Here is a 20,863-nt window from a genome sequence, read left to right as displayed (position 1 = left end):
AATCAGCTCTGCTGACATTAAGTAAAATGGACAGAGGGCGCGCATCAAATTCATCATAATTTAAGCCACCAAAATGGCATAAATTGGAATAGAGATGCACTCTAATCAGGGGCTTTGAGTTCTTGAAGTGTTGCCAGAAGTGTTCTATGGCTGAAAGATGCACTAAATTCATTAGAAAGCATTACTCCTAATGCATTGGACACATCTTACTCCATAGCGCTAGCATGCGAGAAGCTAGTCTTGATAAATCAGAGCCTGAGTCTGTAGAACAGTACCACTCAATCAATGACTGGCAGTCTTTTGTTCATGATCAAGGATTTTAATCAAACAATAACTAGTTATACAGAACCTTTTCTCATACAATATTATATCAGTCTGCTCAGCTCCTCCGAATCTGCCATCTACAAATATGACAGCATGTGAAATGTGACAGATCTAATAATCGGCTAAGTCACTTGTCATGTTCTCTTACCACTCATTTACGGTAGTTGCTCTTCAAAGGCGAACGCAGTTAGCAATAGATTGATGAGGGAAATCAATGTACAGCCTGCGACACCAGCTAGTTGTTACAAGCTGACTCATAACCTGAGCTCTGTAATTCTGGTTTTTAAGCAACATGTCCCTAACAACCAGCGTGCTACAAATGACAAGCTACGCCAGCGATCTGGTGCACTGCCAGTGAGCGGAGAGGGGAAAGCTGTGGGAGATAGTGAAGCTGCGTCCTTGCCCACAGCAGCTAACCTCAGTGATTCTATAAAAGTCTCCAACGCCTTTATAAGTCTGGTTCTCAATACGTCTTTGCTTATGGATTCCATCTGGAATGGAGAATGATTTCATTTTTTATTTTATGAGATCTAAATATTTCCATTTGTGGAAAAAAAAAAACATGAGGGAAAAAAAAGGGAAGCAAAGTAATCTATAAAGAAATCACACAGAAATATTCCATTATATTGTCTCTAAACAATACAAACACACATAACGGCGTGAACCTCTTCAGATGCATCTAATATTTCCTACAATATCTGGCCAGACATCACAAATCTTGAGTCTGATAAGTAGATGTTTGTTAGGTGTGATTTCTTTAGTCACATTTAACCCTCTCTACAACCGTCATTGTGCGTAATAAACACCCAATAAAGTCAGCCATATTTGTGGTCCATGATTCCTTCATATATTTTCTGTCCAAAACTAGAACCCAGTCGAGGCTGCCTCCCTTCTGCTCGTTCTGCTTTTTTCATAAAAAATGTACAGACTGGGGGAGGGGTGGGGGAACATCACATATATATATAGTTCTGTAAGTGTCTCCTAGGTCAGTTTCGTATCTAAAACAAATCCCTGCATTGCATTCTATATATTCCTGTTGGTTGAAAATTTAGAATTGCATCATAGATGCTTCTGATCATAGCTGAATACATGAAACTGTTCTTACGCTTGAAAATATTGAAGATTCACTCTGTGTAAATGTTTTATATGACGTTTGAGCAATTCTCTCGACCTCTTCACATACAGAGGTTGGAAGCAGTCGGAGATTGTGAGCTATAGATACACAGGATGGATTTTTCTTGACATTTTAAGTATCTATTTGACAGGAAATTCCGATTCAATTCTTTATTAATAGTTTAGGCCCCAACTCTACATCTACCCCCTCTGTTTGTCCACCATGTCCTGCCACCCCTCCCTTGTGTTCCTCCTTCTCTACCGAGTAGCCACTCCTTCCTCTACAGCCTGTCTCTTTCACTTCATTACTGACTCTCTGTCTACTCTGCAATCCTCTGTCTCTGATCTCTCTACCATCCAAACACCTCCCTAACAAGCAGAATATTCACTTATTTCCTGAGCACGGCACTGAAGTCTATGGGAAAATCAGGACATTTTCCAGTAAAGTGGAAAGCCTCCTCTTCACCCTTTTAGACAAAGACATCTTCCTGTTCTTCCTTGCACTGCAATCTCTCAGCTCTTTCCTCAGACCTTGGCTTGTTTGCAGTTTCCCCAGCTATCATGTTCTTCTGCCATTCAAGTCGTCAACATCTTTTCCACCAGCCCTCTGTGTAATGGAAACTGCTGAAGACCAGAAATATGTGGCCCCACCTCTCTGTGACACAGTATCAGGAGATCAGGAAACAGAAGAGGATAGACCAGCTTGCTTCATAGGTATGGTGCCTGCTCCTAGGAAGTAATTGAACAGGAGGGAAAGTATGCATTTTGTCTATACCATCAGGAACAAATTGGATCTCCATTTATGAAGTTGAAACTTTGGGTTGCTGAAACTAAAATGGTTCTTCCCGATTTGGAAAGAAAATGCGAAAATAAGACAATGTTGAGTATGTTTCTACATAGACTGAAAATATTGGAAGCACAAGCGTGCACTTGGGGGCTACATGGCCTTAAGATGTGTGAATGGAATACTGCCGAATGAAGAAAAAAACGGAACAGCCTTTGGTTTGAGAGCGTTTTTGTGCCCAGTCTGCATTACACTGCTGCTGTTTGACCTTCAGATAAGGATATTCTGAAGCCAAGTCTTCTTTTATGCAACCGGATGTAATGAGACAAGCAGTTGTCATGCCAGATCGTGCAGAGTGAAAACATGACACATGGAACCAATGGGCCCACTTCGAGCAAGAGTTCTTCAAGGACCTACTTCTAAAAGAACATAATCCATTTGCTGGTTCCATTGAGACAGGTACTACGATATAGAAAAAAATCTTCAAAAATTAAGATTTCTTACACCTAAAAGCAGCTTTGGCGTTTTATAATGTAATATTTTACCAAAGGCCTATGGATGATCTGCAGCATGTGCAGTTTTTATGGCCTAGACAGACAATATGTCTTGTTTTCCAGTGATCTCTCTTGGAAAGCATGCTTGACATGGTTGTTTTCAAGGTTCAAGTTGTGGCCTACCTGGGTATCTCTTAGCCTTGTGATATGTAAGATTTCCATTGTGTTTTGAGTTGGGGGACACTAGTTCTACTATCACCCCTAGTAAGTTAATATATTTTTATACGTGAACCGGGTTAGAGATTATGTTCATTGTGGATCCAGTAGGCTAACTCTTCTTTTTGTCTTTGTATTTGGTCTAGTTGTTCCTGGCATTTGAAGTATCCCGCAGTGGAACCTGCAGGCCTATTGAATGGTGCAGAGATGAGACATGCTTTCAAATGTGAGTCCCAAATGGTCACCACTTTGGTATTTAAGTAAAGGATACATTAAAGCTTTTAAGCCAGTAACCTGGTGTAAAAAGCTTTGAAAAGGTGCAAAACTTGTGCACAACTCGGAGTTGCACAAAAATCTTGCAAGTTTGCGTTTTCACGCCAGTTTCTCCCAGCTCTACCAATATGGGGGCGGGAGAGTGACACTATAACTAATTCAAGATGAGCTGTGGTGACCCTTATGCCACAAATCTTGCTCCAATCCTTCATTGGAGATGTGCCTGTGGTTGTATAATTTCAGCCTTATATGTTTATATCTGAAATGCTGCAGAGAGAATAATTGGATAATCAGGTCCCCGGTAGATTCCCCCAGCCTGCAGCGTGTGTAGGAAAAAACCTGTGATTCCTGGTCTGCGGGAGGGGAAAAGCCACCGAGGAACCACGTAGTTCAAATATAGCTATTAAACTATGTTTTTCTCTAAAACTTTGCAGCGTTTCAAAGTTAACCCCTTTCCGACCTTAGACGTATTCATACTTCCAGGTGGCCTGGTACTTACCGACCTGGGGCGTATGGATACGTCCAGGCAATTTTGCGTGCACATACGTTGTGCCCGTGCGATCGCCTACCTGTGTCAGCTGATTCTGGCAGTTAACCCCCGGCACTCAGTGCCAGGAGTCTTCCAGCTCCCGACACTTTAAGCCCCTAAATGCTGCGATCAAACTCGATTGCAGCATTTCGGGAGCAGACAGAGGGAAGAAAGCACCTCTGCCCATGGATCGTAGACCTCGCAACGTCAGTGTGAGGTCCCAATCTTTGCCATCATGACCCGATTTCGTCCTGACGACATCCGTGTCACCAGAGCTAGAAAGGTCGCTAGATCATGTTGAGAGCTTGATGAAACAAGTTTGTCTGTCAGTGCAGCGCTGACAGCTTGCATAGCATAGTGATGTTCGTGCATCCCTGTGCTATACAAGCAATCAGCCTGCAAAATATGAAAGTCCCATTGTAGGACAAAGTAAACAAGTGGAAAACAAATAAAAAATACAAAACAAAAAATCAAGAAACAAGTAAAAAAATATATATATTGTATCCATAAATAAATATATATATGAATAAAAAAATATATAAACAATAAAAGTATACATAGTTGGTATCGCCGCATCCATAAGGACCCAACCCATAAAACTGTCCAACTAGTTAACCCCTTTAGTGAACACTGTAAAAATAAAATCAAGGCAAAAAACAATGCTTTATCATCATACCGCCAAACAAAAAAATGGAATAAAATGCGATCAAAAACACAAATATAAATAAACATGGTACCGCTGAAAGCGTCATCTTGTCCCTCAAAAAATGAGCCGTAATACAGCTCCATCAGCGGAAAAACACAAAAGTTAAAGCTCTCAGAATTAAGCCCTGCAAAAATAAATATTTTTTCTATAAAAACACTATATAAATGTGGTATCGCTGTAATCGTATTGATCCTAAGAATAAAGCTGCCTTATCAATTTTACAACATGTAGAATGACATTTAAAACAAAAACAAAAACAATTCCCGAATTGTTGGTTTTTGTTCATTTTGCCTTCCAAAATTGTAGTAGAAAGCGATCAAAAAGTGCTTTCCAAAGATCGCCGAAAGGCGCAGCTCACATTCCATGTAAATCTCTGAAATACGTGATTCAGATAGAACCCCCAGCAGAAAATTCCCTATGATGAGGCAGATGGAGGCACTGTGAAAGCCATCTGGCCTATGATCCAGTGGTGTCCGTCTTTTTAGGCGTGCATAAAAGTGCAGTCGGCCACAGTTTTGTGTACTTCTGAAAAGGACACCACTGAACACCGCTGAGGCCAGACGGAGTCCAGAGTAACTCTGCTGCCTCATTATAGTGAATGGATCCCTCAGGTTTCATCTGAATCACGTCACTCAGAGATTTAGATGGAAACTCCAATGTAAGTGCTCAGCGTAGAACGCAGGATAAATGTGATCCCAAACGTTATGTAAAATGTTCCCAATAAAAACTTCAACTCAATCCACAAAAAAGCAAGTCCCCACTTAGGTCTGTCATCTATTAACATAAATATAGGGGACTTCCACGTAACTGGTAGTACAAAGACTCTGGAAAAGCGAAATGGCTCCTCACCCTCCAAAAGAAATTCAGCAAATTCTGATCTCCCAAATCCAAATGCTCCCCTCCCTTCTGAGCCCCAGTGTGCCTAAACAACATATAGCATTCACGTTTGGCATTTATGTAGTTATGAAAGCCCACCTAATTTATGGGAGCGTATCTGCAGAAGCATGAGCTGGGCATAATGTACTGGTCACTATACGGCACTGGTCACTACTGTGTACTGGTCAATACAATGGCAGTTTGCACTTTTCACTCAGCAACATCCACTACTGCTTGTTTCTGGATTACACCAATGAACTCAAAAACATCACTACACTTGTAGATAAATTCCAAAAGGGGTATAATTTAGAAAATGGGGTGATTTGAGGGAGAAATTTTGCTCTTCTAGCACTTAGGGGCTCTGTATATGGAGTCCATAAACCTTCTAGGAAAATCTGCACTCCAGGAGGCAAATAACACTCCGTCCATCAGAAGTCTCCCTATGTGGCAAAGCAGTACTGTACATCGGCATACTCAAAAGAACTTACACAACAGTTTTTGGGGGCCATTTTTTTCCTGCTGTCCTTGTGAAAATAAAAAATTGGGGCTAAAATTTTTGTGGGAAAAAATGTGATTTTTTTTGTTTATTTTAACTGCTCTACATTATAAATGTCTGTGAAGCAGCTGGGGGTTCAGGGTGCTCACCACACATCTAGCTAGATACATTCTTGTTGGGTCTAGCTTTCAAAATGGTGTCAATTGTGGGGGTTTTCCATTGTTTAGGCACATTCAGGGGCTCTCGAAATGAGACATGAAACTGGCAGACCATTCCATCAAAGTATGCTTTCCAAAACGTTACTCCTTTTCTGAGCCTTGCCATGAGCCTAAACAGTATTTACCCACACATACGGGGAATCTGCATAATTAGGAGAAACTGCACCACAAATTGTATGGTGCAATTTCTCCTGTTACCCTTGTGAAAATGCAAAATTTGGTGCTAAAAATCAATTTTGTGGGGAAAATGTGATTTTTTTAATTTTCTCGACTCAATGTTATAAACTTCTGTGAAGCCCATAGGGGTTCAAGGTGCACATCACACATCTAGATAAGTTACGTGAGGGGTCTGATTTCCAAAATGGGGGCACTTCTGGGTGGTTTACACTGTTTAAGCACATCAGGGAGTCTTCAAACGCAACATGGTGTCCGCTTTCCAGGAAATTTTGCATTCAAATAGTCAAATGGTGCTCCTTCCTTCTGAGCCCTGCTATGAGGCTCAAACATTAGTTTTCACCCACATATTGTGCATAGGCTTACTCAGGAGAAATTGCACAACAAATTGTTTGGTGCAATTTCTCCTGTTACACTTGTGAAAATGCTAAATTTAGGGCCAAAAATATTTTTTGTGGGGAAAATATGATTTTTTTCTTTTCATGGCTTAATGTTATCAACTTCTGTGAATCAACTGGGGGTTCAAGGTGCTCACCACACATCTAGATAAGTTTCCTGAGGGGTCTAGTTCCAGAATGGGGTCACTTGTGAGGGGATTCCACTGTTTAGGCACATCAGGGGCTCTCCAAACGAGACATGGCAACTGCTAATTATTACAGCAAATTTTGCATTCAAAAAATCAAATGGCATTCCTTCCCTTCCAAGCCCTACTGTACGCCCACACAGTAGTTTTCCACCATATATAGGGTATCGGCGTACTCAGGAGAAATTGAACAACAAATTGTATGGTGCAATTTCTCTTGTTACCCTTGTGAAATTTCAAAATTTGTGGCTAAAAATCATTTTTTGTGGAGAAAAAGTGTTTTTTTTTTTGTTTGTTTTTTTAACTTTCATGGCTCAATGCTATAAACTTCTGCGAGGCAATTGGGAATTCAAGGTGCACATCACACATCTAGATAAGTTCCCTGATAGGTCTAGTTTCCAAAATGATGTCACTTGTGGGGAGTTTCCACTGTTTAGGCACATCAGGGGCTCTCCAAACTCGATATGGCATCCGCTAATTATTACAACAAATTTTGCATTCAAAAAGTCAAATGGCACTCCTTCTTTTCCAAGCCCTACTGTGCGCCCAAACAGTAGTTTTCCCCCATTTATGGGGTATCGGTGTACTCAGGGGAAATTACTCAACAAATGGTATGATGAAATTTCTACTGTTACCCTTGTGAAAATGCAAAATTTGGGGCTAAAAATAATTTTTGTGGGGATAATGTGATTGTTTTTCATTTCACGGCTCAATGTTATAAACTTCTGTTAAGCACCTGGGGATTCAAGGTGCACCTTGCACTTCTAGATAAATTCCCTGAGGGGTCTAGTTTCCAAAATGGGGTCACTTGTGGTCAGTTTCAACTGTCTAGGCACATCACAGGTTTCCCAAATGCGACATGATGTCTGCTAGTTATTCCAGCAAATTTTTGCATTCAAAAATTCAAATGGCACTCCATCATTTCCAGGCCCTAATTTGTGCCCAAACAGTAGTTTTTCCCCACATATGGGGTATAGCCATACTGTGTGTGCGTGCCTGCCGGGGGCTCTGTACGGGCTGCCGGGGGTCTGTGCGTGCCTGCCGGGGCTCTGTGCGGGCTGCCGGGGCTCTGTATGGGCTGCCGGGACTCTGTGCAGGCTATACATACAGACATACAGTACATTAAACATAGAGTACCTACTCACCATTACTTGTCATTTTGATCCCCGAAGCCAGTGTCACCTGTAAAAAAGATTAAAATAACAAACATATATACTCCCTGTCCGCAGAAATCCACGAGTGTCCCACGACGATCTCCCGTGGAGAACGGCAGCATCAGCTGATGCGACCGCTCTCCAGGGGCTCCAGGAACACAATGACAGGAGGAAGGTATCATTCCGCACTGTATTCCTCCACCGCTGTAAAAAAAAATAGTCCTTAGTCTCACTTTTGGCATTGCTGTGTGAGAAATTTTCCCACCCAGCAATTGCCATAAAGTGAGACTTTGAACTATAGTAACCTCAGTGATGCACTGCATGAGTCATTGTCTCCTGTCAGTGTGTCACTGAGGGTCCTATAGAGCAGTGACATCACCCGATGTCACTGTTCTATAGGGGAGATAATCGTGGGACACTCGTTATTAATTGGACTACGGCGGACAGGTAGTATACGGTTTATTATTTTACGTTTTTTGCAGGCGCTGAAGTATGGTAAGTATGGTTAAATGAAGAATATTAAAATACTTTTTTCCTAATGTGTGTGTTTTATTAACCCTTTATTACTATTGGATTAATAATGGATAGGCGTCTTATTGACGCCTCTACGTTATTAACCCGGCTTAATGTCACCTTACAATAGCAAGGTGACATTAACCCCTTATTACCCCATATCCCACCGCTACACGGGAGTGGGAAGAGAGGGGCTAAGTGCCGGAATTGGCTTATCTTACAGATGCGCCATTTCTGGGGCGGCTGCGGACTGGTATTTGTAGCCGGGGGGCCAATATCCATGGCCCCTCTCTAGACTATGAATATCAGCCCGCAGCTGTCTGCGTAGCCTTTCTGGCTATAAAATATAGGGGGACCCCACGTCATATTTTGGGGGGGTCCCCCTATTTTAATAGCCAGTAAAGGCTACGCAGACAGCTGCGGGCTGATATTCATAGCAGGCTACAAATATTGGCCCTCGGCCGTCGGTTTTCCCTCTCTGGCGCAGAAAATTGCGCGGGAGCTCACGCCGTTTTTTTTTTAAATTAAACGCTCATTAAGGCCTCTTTCACACTTGCGTCGGTACGGGTCCGTCGCTATGCGTCGGGCTGACGTACCGACGCACGTTGTGAAATTTGTGCACGACGTGGGCAGCGGATACAGTTTTTCAACGCATCCGCTGCCCATTCTGAAGTCCGGGGAGGATGGAGCGGAGTTTCGGCCGCGCATGCGCAGTAGAAAATGGCGGATGCGACGGACAAAAAAAGTTCACTTGCACGTTTTTTCGTGCCGACGGTCCGCCAAAACACGACGGATCCGTTGCACGATGGACGCGACAAGTGGCCATCCGTCGCGATCCGTCGCTAATACAAGTCTATGGTTAAAAAACGCATCCTGCGGGCACGTTTGCAGGATCCGTTTTTTTCCCAAAACGACGGATTACTAAAAACGCAAGTGTGAAAGTAGCCTTAGAAACATCAGCCTTTCTATTATATATCTATGGATATATCTATCTATAGATATATTTATAGATAGATATATCTATAGATACATAGATGTATCTATCCATATATCTGGCTGCTTTCACACATCAGTTTTTTGCCATCAGGCACAATCCGGCGAGTTTTGAAAAAACTGATCCAGCGTAAAAAAAAAACGGATCCGGCGAAAAAACGGATCCGGCGTAAAAAACGTATCAGGCGGAAAAAAAATGGAGCCGGTGGAAAAAAAAACGGATCCTGCGGAAAAAAAAGGGATCTGGCGGAAAAAAGCGGATCCAGCAGAAAAACACGGATCCGGCGGAAAATTAACGGATGCGGCAGAAAAAAAACAGATCCGGCGGAAAAAAACGGATCCTGCAGACTTGTATTAGCGACGGATCACGATGGATGGCCACACGTCGCGTCCGTCGTGCAACAGATCCGTCGTGTTTTGGCGGACCGTCAGCACGAAAAAACGTTCAAAGGAACGTTTTTTGTCCGTCGCATCCGACATGCCGAAACTCCGCCCCCTCCCCGGACTTCAGAATTCGGATGCATTGAAATACTGCATCCGCTGCCCACGTTGTGCACAAATTTCACAACGTGTGTCGGTACGTCGGCCCGACGCATAGCGACGGACCCGTACAGACGCAAGTGTGAAAGATTCCTTAATGAGCGTTGAATTTAATTTAAAAAAAAGGAAAAAAATGGCGTTGGCTCCCGTGCAATTTTCTGCTCCAGAGGGAGAAAGCCGACGGCCGGGGGCAAATATTTGTAGCCTGCTATGAATATCAGCCCGCAGCTGTCTGCGTAGCCTTTACTGGCTATTAAAATAGGGGGACCCCCCAAAAAATGTGACGTGGGGTCCCCCTATATTTTATAGCCAGAAACGCTACGCAGATAGCTGCGGGCTGATATTCATAGCCTAGAGAGGGGCCATGGATATTGGTCCCCCCCCCGGCTACAAATACCAGTCCGCAGCCGCCCCAGAAATGGCGCATCTGTAAGATGTGCCAATTCTGGCACTTAGCCCCTCTCTTCCCACTCCCGTGTAGCGGTGGGATATGGGGTAATAAGGGGTTAATGTCACTCTGCTATTGTAAGGTGACATTAAGCCGGGTTAATAACGTAGAGGCGTCAATAAGACGCCTATCCATTATTAATCCAATAGTAATAAAGGGTTAATAAAACACACACATTAGGAAAAAAGTATTTTAATATTCTTCATTTAACCATACTTACCATACTTCAGCGCCTGCAAAAAACGTAAAATAATAAACCGTATACTACCTGTCTGCCGTAGTCCAATTAATAACGAGTGTCCCACGACTATCTCCCCTATAGAACAGTGACATCGGGTGATGTCACTGCTCTATAGGACCCTCAGTGACACACTGACAGGAGCCATTTCTCCTGCAGTGCATCACTGAGGTTACTATAGTTCAAAGTCTCACTTTATGGCAATTGCTGCGTGGGAAAATTTCTCACACAGCAATGCCAAAAGTGAGACTAGGGACTATTTTTTTACAGTGGCGGAGGAATACAGTGCAGAAGGATACCTTCCTCCCATCATTGTGTTCCTGGAGCCCCTGGAGAGCGGTCGCATCAGCTGATGCTGCTGTTCTCCACGGGAGATCGTTGTGGGACACTCGAGGATTTCTGCGGACAGGGAGTATATTGGTTGTTTGTTATTTTAATCTTTTTTACAGGTGACACTGGCTTCGGGCATCAAAATGACAAGTAATAGTGAGTATGTACTCTATGTTTAATGTACTGTGTGTCTCTATGTATAGCCAGCACGCACAGACCCCCGGCAGCCCGCACAGAGCCCCGGCAGCCCGCACAGAGCCCCGGCAGCCCGCACAGACCCCCGGCAGCCCGCACAAAGCCCCGGCAGCTCGCACAGAGCCCGGGCAGGCATGCATAGACCCCTGGCAGACGCGCACAGAGCCCCGGCAGGCCCGCACAGAGCCCCGGCAGGCCCGCACAGACCCCCACGGTCACACACAAACCCCGCCCGCACACACAGACACGCAGTCTCTGCTCACGCACAGCCCACACTCCATTATAGTGCATCATTGCACTATGGGAACTTCCGATTCCGGTAACCGATATCGCAAAAGTATCGGAACTCGGTGTCGCAAATCCAATACAGCGAATATCGGCCGATACCCGATATTTGCAGTATCGGAATGTTCAACACTATCTACCAATCATTTTTGTGGGGAAAATGTGATTTTTTTATTTTCACTGCTCAATATTATAAACTTCTGTGAAACACCTGAAGAGGTAATAAACTTGTTGAATGTGGTTTTGGGCACCTTGAAGGGTGCAGTTTTTAGAATGGTGTTACTTTTAAGCATTTTCTGTCATAGGCCCCTCAAAGTCACTTCAAATGTGATTTGATCCCTAAAACAAAATGGTTTTGTAAATTTAGTTGGAAAAATGAGAAATCACTAGTGATGAGCGAGTATACTCTTTCCCGAGCACGCTTGGGTGTTTTCAGAGTATTTGTGAGTGCTTGGAGATTTAGTTATTTTCGACTGCAGCTGCATGATTTACGGCTGCTAGTCAGCCTGAGTACATGTGGGGGTTGCCTGGTTGCTAGGGAATCCCCACATGTATTCAAGTTGTCTAGCAGCACTCACAAATACTTGGAGACCACCCGAGCGTGCTCGGGAAAACCCGAGCAAGGAGTTTACTCGCTCATCACTAGAAATCACCTGTCAATTTTAACCCTTATAACTTAGTAACAAAGAAAGATTATGTTTCAAAAATTCTGCTGATGTAAAGTAGTCATTTGGGAAATGTTATTTATTAACTGTTTTGTGTGACATAACTCTGATTTAAGGGCATAAAAATTAAAAGTGTGAAAATTTAAAAATTTTCCATATTTTCACTAAATTTCAGATTTTTTCACAAATAAAGGCAAGTCATATCGATGAAATTTTACCACTATCAAGAAGTACAATATATCACGAAAAAACAGAATCAGTGGGATCAGTTGAAGCATTCCAGTCATTACCATATCAAATGACACTAGTCAGAATTGTAAAATTTGGCCCGGTCTTGAAGTTGAAAACAGGCTCCGGGGTCAAGGGGTTAACCCCTTTCTGACATTGGACGTACTATCCCGCCGTATGACCACCGACGGGATAGTACGTCCAGCGCGATCGACCGCGTTCACGGGGGGAGCGCGGCTGATCGCGGGCGGGTGTCAGCTGACTATCGCAGCTGACATCCGGCACTATGTGCCAGGAGCGGTCACGGACCGCCCCCGGCACATTAAACCCCAGCGCACCGCGATCAAACATGATCGCAGTGTTCCGGCGGTATAGGGAAGCATCGCGCAGGGAGGGGGCTCCCTGCGGGCTTCCCTGAGACCCCCGGAGCAACGCGATGTAATTGCGTTGCTCTGAGGGTCTCTTACCTCCTCCTCCCTGCAACAGGCCAGGATCCAAGATGGCCGCGGCATCCGAGTCCTGCAGGGAGGTGGCTTCACTGCGCCTGCTCAGAGCAGGTGTCGGGAAGCCTCCAGGAGCTGTGCACGTCAGATCGCCGATCTGACACAGTGCACAGCAAAGTGTCAGATCGGCGATCTTACACTATAACATCATGCCCCCCCTGGGGCAGTGTAAAAAAAAAAATGTTCACAAGTGTAAAAAAAAAAAAAAAAAAAAAAAAATTCCAAAAAAAAAGCAAAAATATATATATATATTGTTCCTATAAATACATTTCTTTATCTAAATAAGAAAAAAAAAAACAATAAAAGTACACATATTTAGTATCGCCGCGTCCGTAGCGACCTGACCTATAAAACTGTCCCACGAGTTAACCCCTTCAGTGAACACCGTAAAAAAAAAAAAAAACGAGGCAAAAAACAACGCTTTATTATCATACCGCCAAATAAAAAGTGGAATAACACGCGATCAAAAAGACGGATATAAATAACCATGGTACGGCTGAAAACGTCATCTTGTCCCGCAAAAAACGAGCCACCATACAGCGTCAAAGAAAAAATAAAAAAGTTATAGTCCTCAGAATAATGCGATGCAAAAATAATTATTTTTTCTATAAAATAGTTTTTATCGTATAAAAGCACCAAAACATTTTAAAAATGATATAAATGAGGTATCGCTGTAATCATACTGACCCAAACAATAAAACTGCTTTATCCATTTTACCAAACGCGGAACGGTATAAACGCCTCCCCCAAATGAAATTCATGAATAGCTGGTTTTTGGTCATTCTGCCTCACAAAAATCGGAATAAAAAGCGATCAAAAAATGTCACGTGCCCGAAAATGTTACAAATAAAAATGTCAACTCGTCCCGCAAAAAACAAGACCTCACATGACTCTGTGGACCAAAATATGGAAAAATTATAGCTCTCAAAATGTGGAAACGCAAAAAATATTTTTTGATTTTTTGCAATAAAAAGCGTCTTTCAGTGAGTGACGGCTACCAATCATAAAAATCCACTAAAAAACCCGCTATAAAAGTAAATCAAACCCCCCTTCATCACCCCCTTAGTTAGCGAAAAATTAAAAAATTAAAAAAATTTATTTATTTCCATTTTCCCATTAGGGTTAGGGTTAGGGCTAGGGTTAGGGCTAGAGCTAGGGTTAGGGCTAGGGTTAAGGTTAGGGCTAGGGCTAGGGTTGGGGCTAGGGTTAGGGCTAGGGTTAGGGTTGGGGCTAGGGTTAAGGCTACAGTTAGGGTTGGGGCTAAAGTTAGGGTTAGAGTTTGGATTACATTTACGGTTGGGAATAGGGTTGGGATTAGGGTTAGGGGTGTGTCAGGGTTAGGGGTGTGGTTAGGGTTACCTTTGGGATTAGGGTTAGGGATGTGTTTGGATTAGGGTTTCAGTTATAATTGGGGGTTTTTCACTGTTTAGGCACATCAGGGGCTCTCCAAACGCGACATGGCGTCCGATCTCAATTCCAGCCAATTCTGCGTTGAAAAAGTAAAACAGTGCTCCTTCCCTTCCGAGCTCTCCCGTGCGCCTAAACAGGGGTTTACCCCAACATATGGGGTATCAGCGTACTCAGGACACATTGGACAACAACTTTTGGGGTCCAATTTCTCCTGTTACCCTTGGAAAAATACAAAACTGGGGGCTAAAAAATAATTTTTGTGGAAAAAAAAGATTTTTTATTTTCACGGCTCTGCGTTATAAACTGTAGTGAAACACTTGGGGGTTCAAAGTTCTCACAACACATCTAGATAAGTTCCTTGGGGGGTCTAGTTTACAATATGGGGTCACTTGTGTGGGGTTTCTACTGTTTAGGTACATTAGGGGCTCTGCAAACGCTGTGTGACGCCTGCAGACCAATCCATCAAAGTCTGCATTCCAAATGACGCTCCTTCCCTTCCGAGCTCTGCCATGCGCTCAAACGGTGGTTCCCCCCCACATATGGGGTATCATCGTACTCAGGACAAATTGGACAACAACTTTTGGGGTCTAATTTCAACTGTTACCCTTGGAAAAATACAAAACTGGGGGCTAAAAAAATAATTTTTGTGGAAAAAAAAGGATTTTTTATTTTCATGGCTCTGCGTTATAAACTGTAGTGAAATACTTGGGGGTTCAAAGTTCTCACAACACATCTAGATAAGTTCCTTGGGGGGTCTAGTTTCCAATATAGGGTCACTTGTGGGGGGTTTCTACTGTTTAGGTTCATTAGGGGCTCTGCAAACGCAATGTGACGCCTGCAGACCAATCCATCTAAGTCTGCATTCCAAATGATGCTCCTTCCCTTCCGAGCTCTGCCATGCGCTCAAACAGTGGTCCCCCCCCACATATGGGGTATCAGCATACTCAGGACAAATTGGACAACAGCTTTTGGGGTCTAATTTCAACTGTTACCCTTGGAAAAATACAAAACTGGGGGCTAAAATATAATTTTTGTGGAAAACAAAATAATTTTTATTTTCACGGCTCTGCGTTATGAACTGTAGTGAAACACTTGGGGGTTCAAAGCTCTCACAACACATCTAGATGAGTTCCTTAGGGGGTCTACTTTCCAAAATGGTGTCACTTGTGGTGGGTTTCAATGTTTAGGCACATCAGAGGTTCTCCAAACGCAATTCCAGTCAATTTTGCATTGAAAAGTCAAATGGCGTTCCTTCACTTCCTAGCTCTGCCATGCGCCCAAACAGTGGTTTACCCCACATATGAGGTATCAGCATACTCAGGACAAATTGTACAACAACTTTTGGAGTCCAATTTCTTCTCTTACCCTTGGGAAAATAAAAAATTGTGGGCGAAAAGATCATTTTTGAGAAAAAATATGATTTTTTATTTTTACGGCTCTGCATTATAAACTTCTGTGAATCACTTAATGGGTCAAAGTGCTCACCACACATCTAGATAAGTTCCTTAGGGGGTCTACTTTCCAAAATGGTGTCACTTGTGGGGGGTTTCAATGTTTAGGCACATCAGGGGCTCTCCAAACGCAACATGGCGTCCCATCTCAATTCCAGTCAATTTTGCATTGAAAAGTCAAATGGCGCTCCTTCACTTCCGAGCTCTACCATGCGCCCAAACAGTGGTTTACCCCCACATATGGGGTATCAGCGTTCTCAGGACAAATTGTACAATAACTTTTGGGGTCCATTTTCTCCTGTTACCCTTGGTAAAATAAAACAAATTGGAGCTGAAGTAAATTTTTTGTGAAAAAAGTTAAATGTTCATTTTTATTTAAACATTCCAAAAATTCCTGTGAAACACCTGAAGGGTTAATAAACTTCTTGAATGTGGTTTTGAGCACCTTGAGGGGTGCAGTTTTTAGAATGGTGTCACACTTGGTTATTTTCTATCATATAGACCCCTCAAAATAACTTCAAATGAGATGTGGTCCCTAAAAAAAATGGTGTTGTAAAAATGAGAAATTGCTGGTCAACTTTTAACCCTTATAACTCCCTAACAAAAAAAAATTTTGGTTCCAAAATTGTGCTGATGTAAAGTAGACATGTGGGAAATGTTACTTATTAAGTATTTTGTGTGACATATCTCTGTGATTTTATTGCATAAAAATTAAAAGTTGGAAAATTGCAAAATTTTCAAAATTTTCGCCAAATTTCCATTTTTTTCACAAATAAACTCAGGTAATATCAAAGAAATGTTATCACTATCATGAAGTACAATATGTCACGAGAAAACAGTGTCTGAATCACCGGGATCCGTTGAAGCGTTCCAGAGTTATAACCTCATAAAGGGACAGTGGTCAGAATTGTAAAAATTGGCCCGGTCATTAACGTGCAAACCACCCTTGGGGGTAAAGGGGTTAATGTCACTCACAATCTATACAATTCCATTGAAAAATAAATCTTTTTGGGTGGAAAAAGGGAAATAAATACCGTATATACTCGAGTATAAGCCGACCCGAGTATAAGCCGACCCCCGTAATTTTGCCACATAAAACTGGGAAAACTTAATGACTCGAGTATAAGCCTATGGTGGGAAATGCAGCAGCTACCGGTAAATGTCAAAAGTAAAAATAGATACCAATAAAAGTAAAATGAATTGAGACATCAGTAGGTTAAGTGTTTTTGAATATCCTTTTTGAATCAGGAGCCCCATATAATGCTCCATAAAGTTTATGATGCCCCCATAAGATGCTCCATATTAAAAGATGCCACATATAATCCTGCATAAAGGCTAATAATGGCCCCATAAGATGCTCCATAGACACATTTGCCCAATATAATGCTGCACAAATGTTGATTATGGCCCCATATGATGCTCCATAAAGATATTTGCCCCATATAATGCTGCACAAACCTTGATAATGGCCCCATAAGATGCTCCATAAAGATATTTGCCCCATATAGTGCTGCACAAATGTTATTGCCCCATAAGATACTCCATACAGACATTTGCCCCATACAATGCTGCGCAAACGTTAATTATGGCCCCATAAGATGCTCCATAAAGATATTTGCCCCATATAGTGCTGCACAAACGTTGATTATGGCCCCATACAGACACTTGCCCCATATAGTGCTGCACAAACGTTATTGCCCCATAAGATGCTCCATACAGACACTTGCCCCATTTGCTGTTGCTGCAATAAAAAAAAATCACATACTCACCTCTCCGTCGCTCACGCCCCCGGCACTTTCAATATTCACCTGACTTCATTCCAGCACCGCTCCATCTTCAGCGTCTTCTGCAGTGACGCTGAGGTCAGAGGGCGCGGTGACGTGGTTAGTGCGCGCCCTCTGACCTGAGCGTCACTGCAGAAGACGCTGAAGACGGAGCGGCTCCGGAATGAGGAGCAGGTGAATATCGCGCTCCCCTCCCCGTTATACTTACCTGCTCCTGGCGCTGTGCAGTCCCTGCTTCCCCGGCGCTGCAGCTTCTCCCTGTACTGAGCTGTCACAGTTACCGCTCATTACAGTAATGAATATGCGGCTCCACCCCTATGGTAGGTGGAGCCGCATATTCATTACTGTAATGAGCGGTACCATGTGACTGCTCAGTACAGGAAGAAGCTGGGGGCCGGGGAGCCAGGGATCTGCAGGGACCGCACCAGGAGCAGGTGAGTATAATTAGCCCCCGCTCCCCCTCCCCTGCCGACCCCTGGGTATGACTCGAGTATAAGCCGAGAGGGGGACTTTCAGCCCCAAAATATGAGCTGAAAATCTCGGCTTATACTCGAGTATATACAGGAACTAAAATAATGTGGTTCCGCATATATGCACACCCTTAGGACTCAGTCACACGACAGTATTTTTGCATCAGTGTTTGTATGCCAAAGCCAGGAGTGGAACTTACAGAGAAAAGCTTTAATTGAAAGATTGACACCTTTTCTGTGTTTTAGAGACACTCCTGGTTTTGGCATACAAACACTAATGAAATACTGATGCAAAAATACTGATGTGTGAATGAGGCCTTTATCCAATATTCTGTTGTAGTACTCTTTGAATTAGTGATAGCTTTACGTCTTTTTGGGTAGTAATCTATCAGCACTGCACAGCTAGAATTGGCAATCTTTACCCAGTCTTCCTAGCAGTAGCACTCCAAATGTGTTAGATTGCGAGGGCATCTCCTGCGTACAGCCAACTTCTGTCAACCCAAAGATTTTCAACTGGATTCAGGTCTGGTCTCAGGCTGGGCCATTCCAATACTCTGGCTAAGCCATTCTTTTGTTGATTTGGAGGTTCGTTGTCATGTCGAAAGGAGAAATTCCTCTTCAGCTTTTTAGCAGCTTTAGCCTCAAAGTTTTGTTGCAAAACTGACAGATATTTGGAATTGTTCATAATTCCCTCTATTTTGACTGAAGCCCCAGTTCTAGCTGCCAAACAGCACTGAAGCATAATGTTGTCTCTACCATGCTTCACTGTGGGTATGGTGTTCTTTTGGTGATGCGCAGTGTTGGCTTTGAACAAAACATACCTTTTGAAATTTTGGCCAAAAAGTTCAACCTATTCATCACTTTTTGTGGGATGTTCAGATCTAAGTAATGTCACGGTTGTGACAAATTAAAGCCACTTCTTGATGTCCATCTTCATAGTGTTCTATGGTATATCTAATGCCTTAGACATTTTTATTTCTCCTGACTAATAACTTTCAACAATGAGATTCCTTTGCTGTATTGTAAGCTGTTTACAGACCATGACTTTTGCTGTAAAATGCAACAAAAAATGACTGGAAAATCCTACTAGAGCAGCTAAACTTTATATGGGGTTAGTGAGAATCACTTTATATGATGGACGTTGTGTACTGACTGCTATTTAACATGAGTTTAAATGCGTTTGGCTAATTTTGAACCCAACCATATGCCAAGTATAAGAGGGTGTCCACACTTATGCAACCACATTATTTTAGCTTTGTTATGTTTATTTACAACATAATCTCATTTTTTTTCTCAATGAACTTGTACAAATTTTGGGTGTATATATATATATATATATATATAGTCAGGTATGGACTGGGACTGAATTTCAGCCCTGGCATTTGAAATCATACAGGCCCATGCTGTCCCTGTCCCCGAGCACTAGATGGAATATATTACTAATATTACCCTGGATGGAGATTTACTACAAGACCAATATTTCTAATCCTTCCCGTGGCCTACTGGGATAAGTGATGGAGTGGGCGACTTTGTACTCCATCACAACTCTTAACAGTATGGGTGTCTTGAGAACACCAATTCTGTTAACAATGTAGCAGACAAGGCAGCCCATGACCAGACAGGCCCTTCTGACATTTGCCAGAATTGCCAGATGGCTAGTCCGGCCCTGTATATAGTGGTAGATCGGCTCACTTGGCTGTACACGGAGGTAGGCATGGGAACACTGCAGCTTTAGGAATGCACTTGGTTTATTTAGATGTGGTATAAGCAAGGACAACAAAACAGGCAAAAATATACACACCATCTAATCATGATGTCATAGATAAGATGTAAAAAAGAAATAACATACGCCTGCAAATGGAATTGTGTGGGACACACCAATGCTAAAAAGCAAGAAAACCACTGAAAAAATGGTGCAATATAGTCCAAAGGATAATATTAATTTTATTAAGTACAAAATGAATAGACAAAAGGTATCAAGACAGTAACGGGTTAAAAACTGCCGACAAATTGCATGAACCGCATGGAGTTAGACATAATTCCCCACACCAGGACGCCCCCTGAAGAAGGAATACTCCGAAAAACGAGTCGGGGTGGGTTGGAGCTGACACGTTTCCCATATTACATCGCTGGTATGTTATCCATCTGGGCCACTGTTTTCGGACATTGGTGTGCACATATCTTTGTTATTTCCACCTGTGTGTTCCTAATTTAATATATAATGTACTGGTACTTTCTATGGAACATGCAGGGGTATTACTATTGATGCCGTTTTCCAGTATGATTGACTCAGCGGATGGTATGGGGAATTATGTCTAACTCCATGCGGTTCATGCAGTTTGTCGGCAGTTTTTAACCCGTTACTGTCTTGATACCTTTTGTCTATTCATTTTGTACTTAATAAAGTTATTTAATATTATCCTTTGGACTATATTGCACCATTTTTTCAGTAGTTTTCTTATTTAGATGTGGCATAAACCAAGGTGAAGGACAAAGTAAACACAGCCCTCTGGGCAAAACAGCAAAACAAAATGGTAGCACTAGGCACAATACTTGTATTAGCAGGGATCAGCCCGCTCAGGATTAGCAAGGCCCACGGTTCCGGCATAAGAAAAAGACACAAGACACTGAGCACTGCTGCTTTGGAGGCCAGCTACTTAAGGCCCAGACCACACCCTGGGGTGGAGATAAGGTGGACATCCTCCCATCCACTGTACAACTATCCACATAAAAGCCGGCCCATTATACAAATTGGCTTAACCCCTCACCGCACTTAGTGCGGAGAAATAACTCTAGGTTTAATATCACTGACGCCATTAAGCCTAGTGAAACATATCTCCCCTCCAGCAATTTACCAGTGACTTTGTCAC

The 20,863-nt window shown here is 42.7% G+C and overlaps 1 protein-coding gene across 1 annotated transcript in view; it reads left to right on the top strand.

Moving 5' to 3' along the window:
• Window positions 1-2,056: 2,056 nt before the first annotated feature.
• The window catches only part of ZNF292 (zinc finger protein 292), a 128,407-nt gene continuing 109,600 nt past the window's right edge, over window positions 2,057-20,863 (top strand). Inside the window, exons 1-2 of the mRNA XM_077289767.1 lie at window positions 2,057-2,680; window positions 3,078-3,157. Coding sequence (XP_077145882.1) covers window positions 3,146-3,157 — 12 coding nt within the window. The 5' untranslated portion in view covers window positions 2,057-2,680; window positions 3,078-3,145. The remainder of the gene's footprint in view (window positions 2,681-3,077; window positions 3,158-20,863) is intronic.

Source organism: Ranitomeya variabilis, chromosome 2 (genome assembly GCF_051348905.1).
Source record: "Ranitomeya variabilis isolate aRanVar5 chromosome 2, aRanVar5.hap1, whole genome shotgun sequence".
NCBI classification, from domain to species: Eukaryota; Metazoa; Chordata; class Amphibia; order Anura; family Dendrobatidae; genus Ranitomeya; species Ranitomeya variabilis.
Note: the sequence above shows the minus strand (reverse complement) of the source record. Positions and strands in the feature narration are given on the sequence as shown.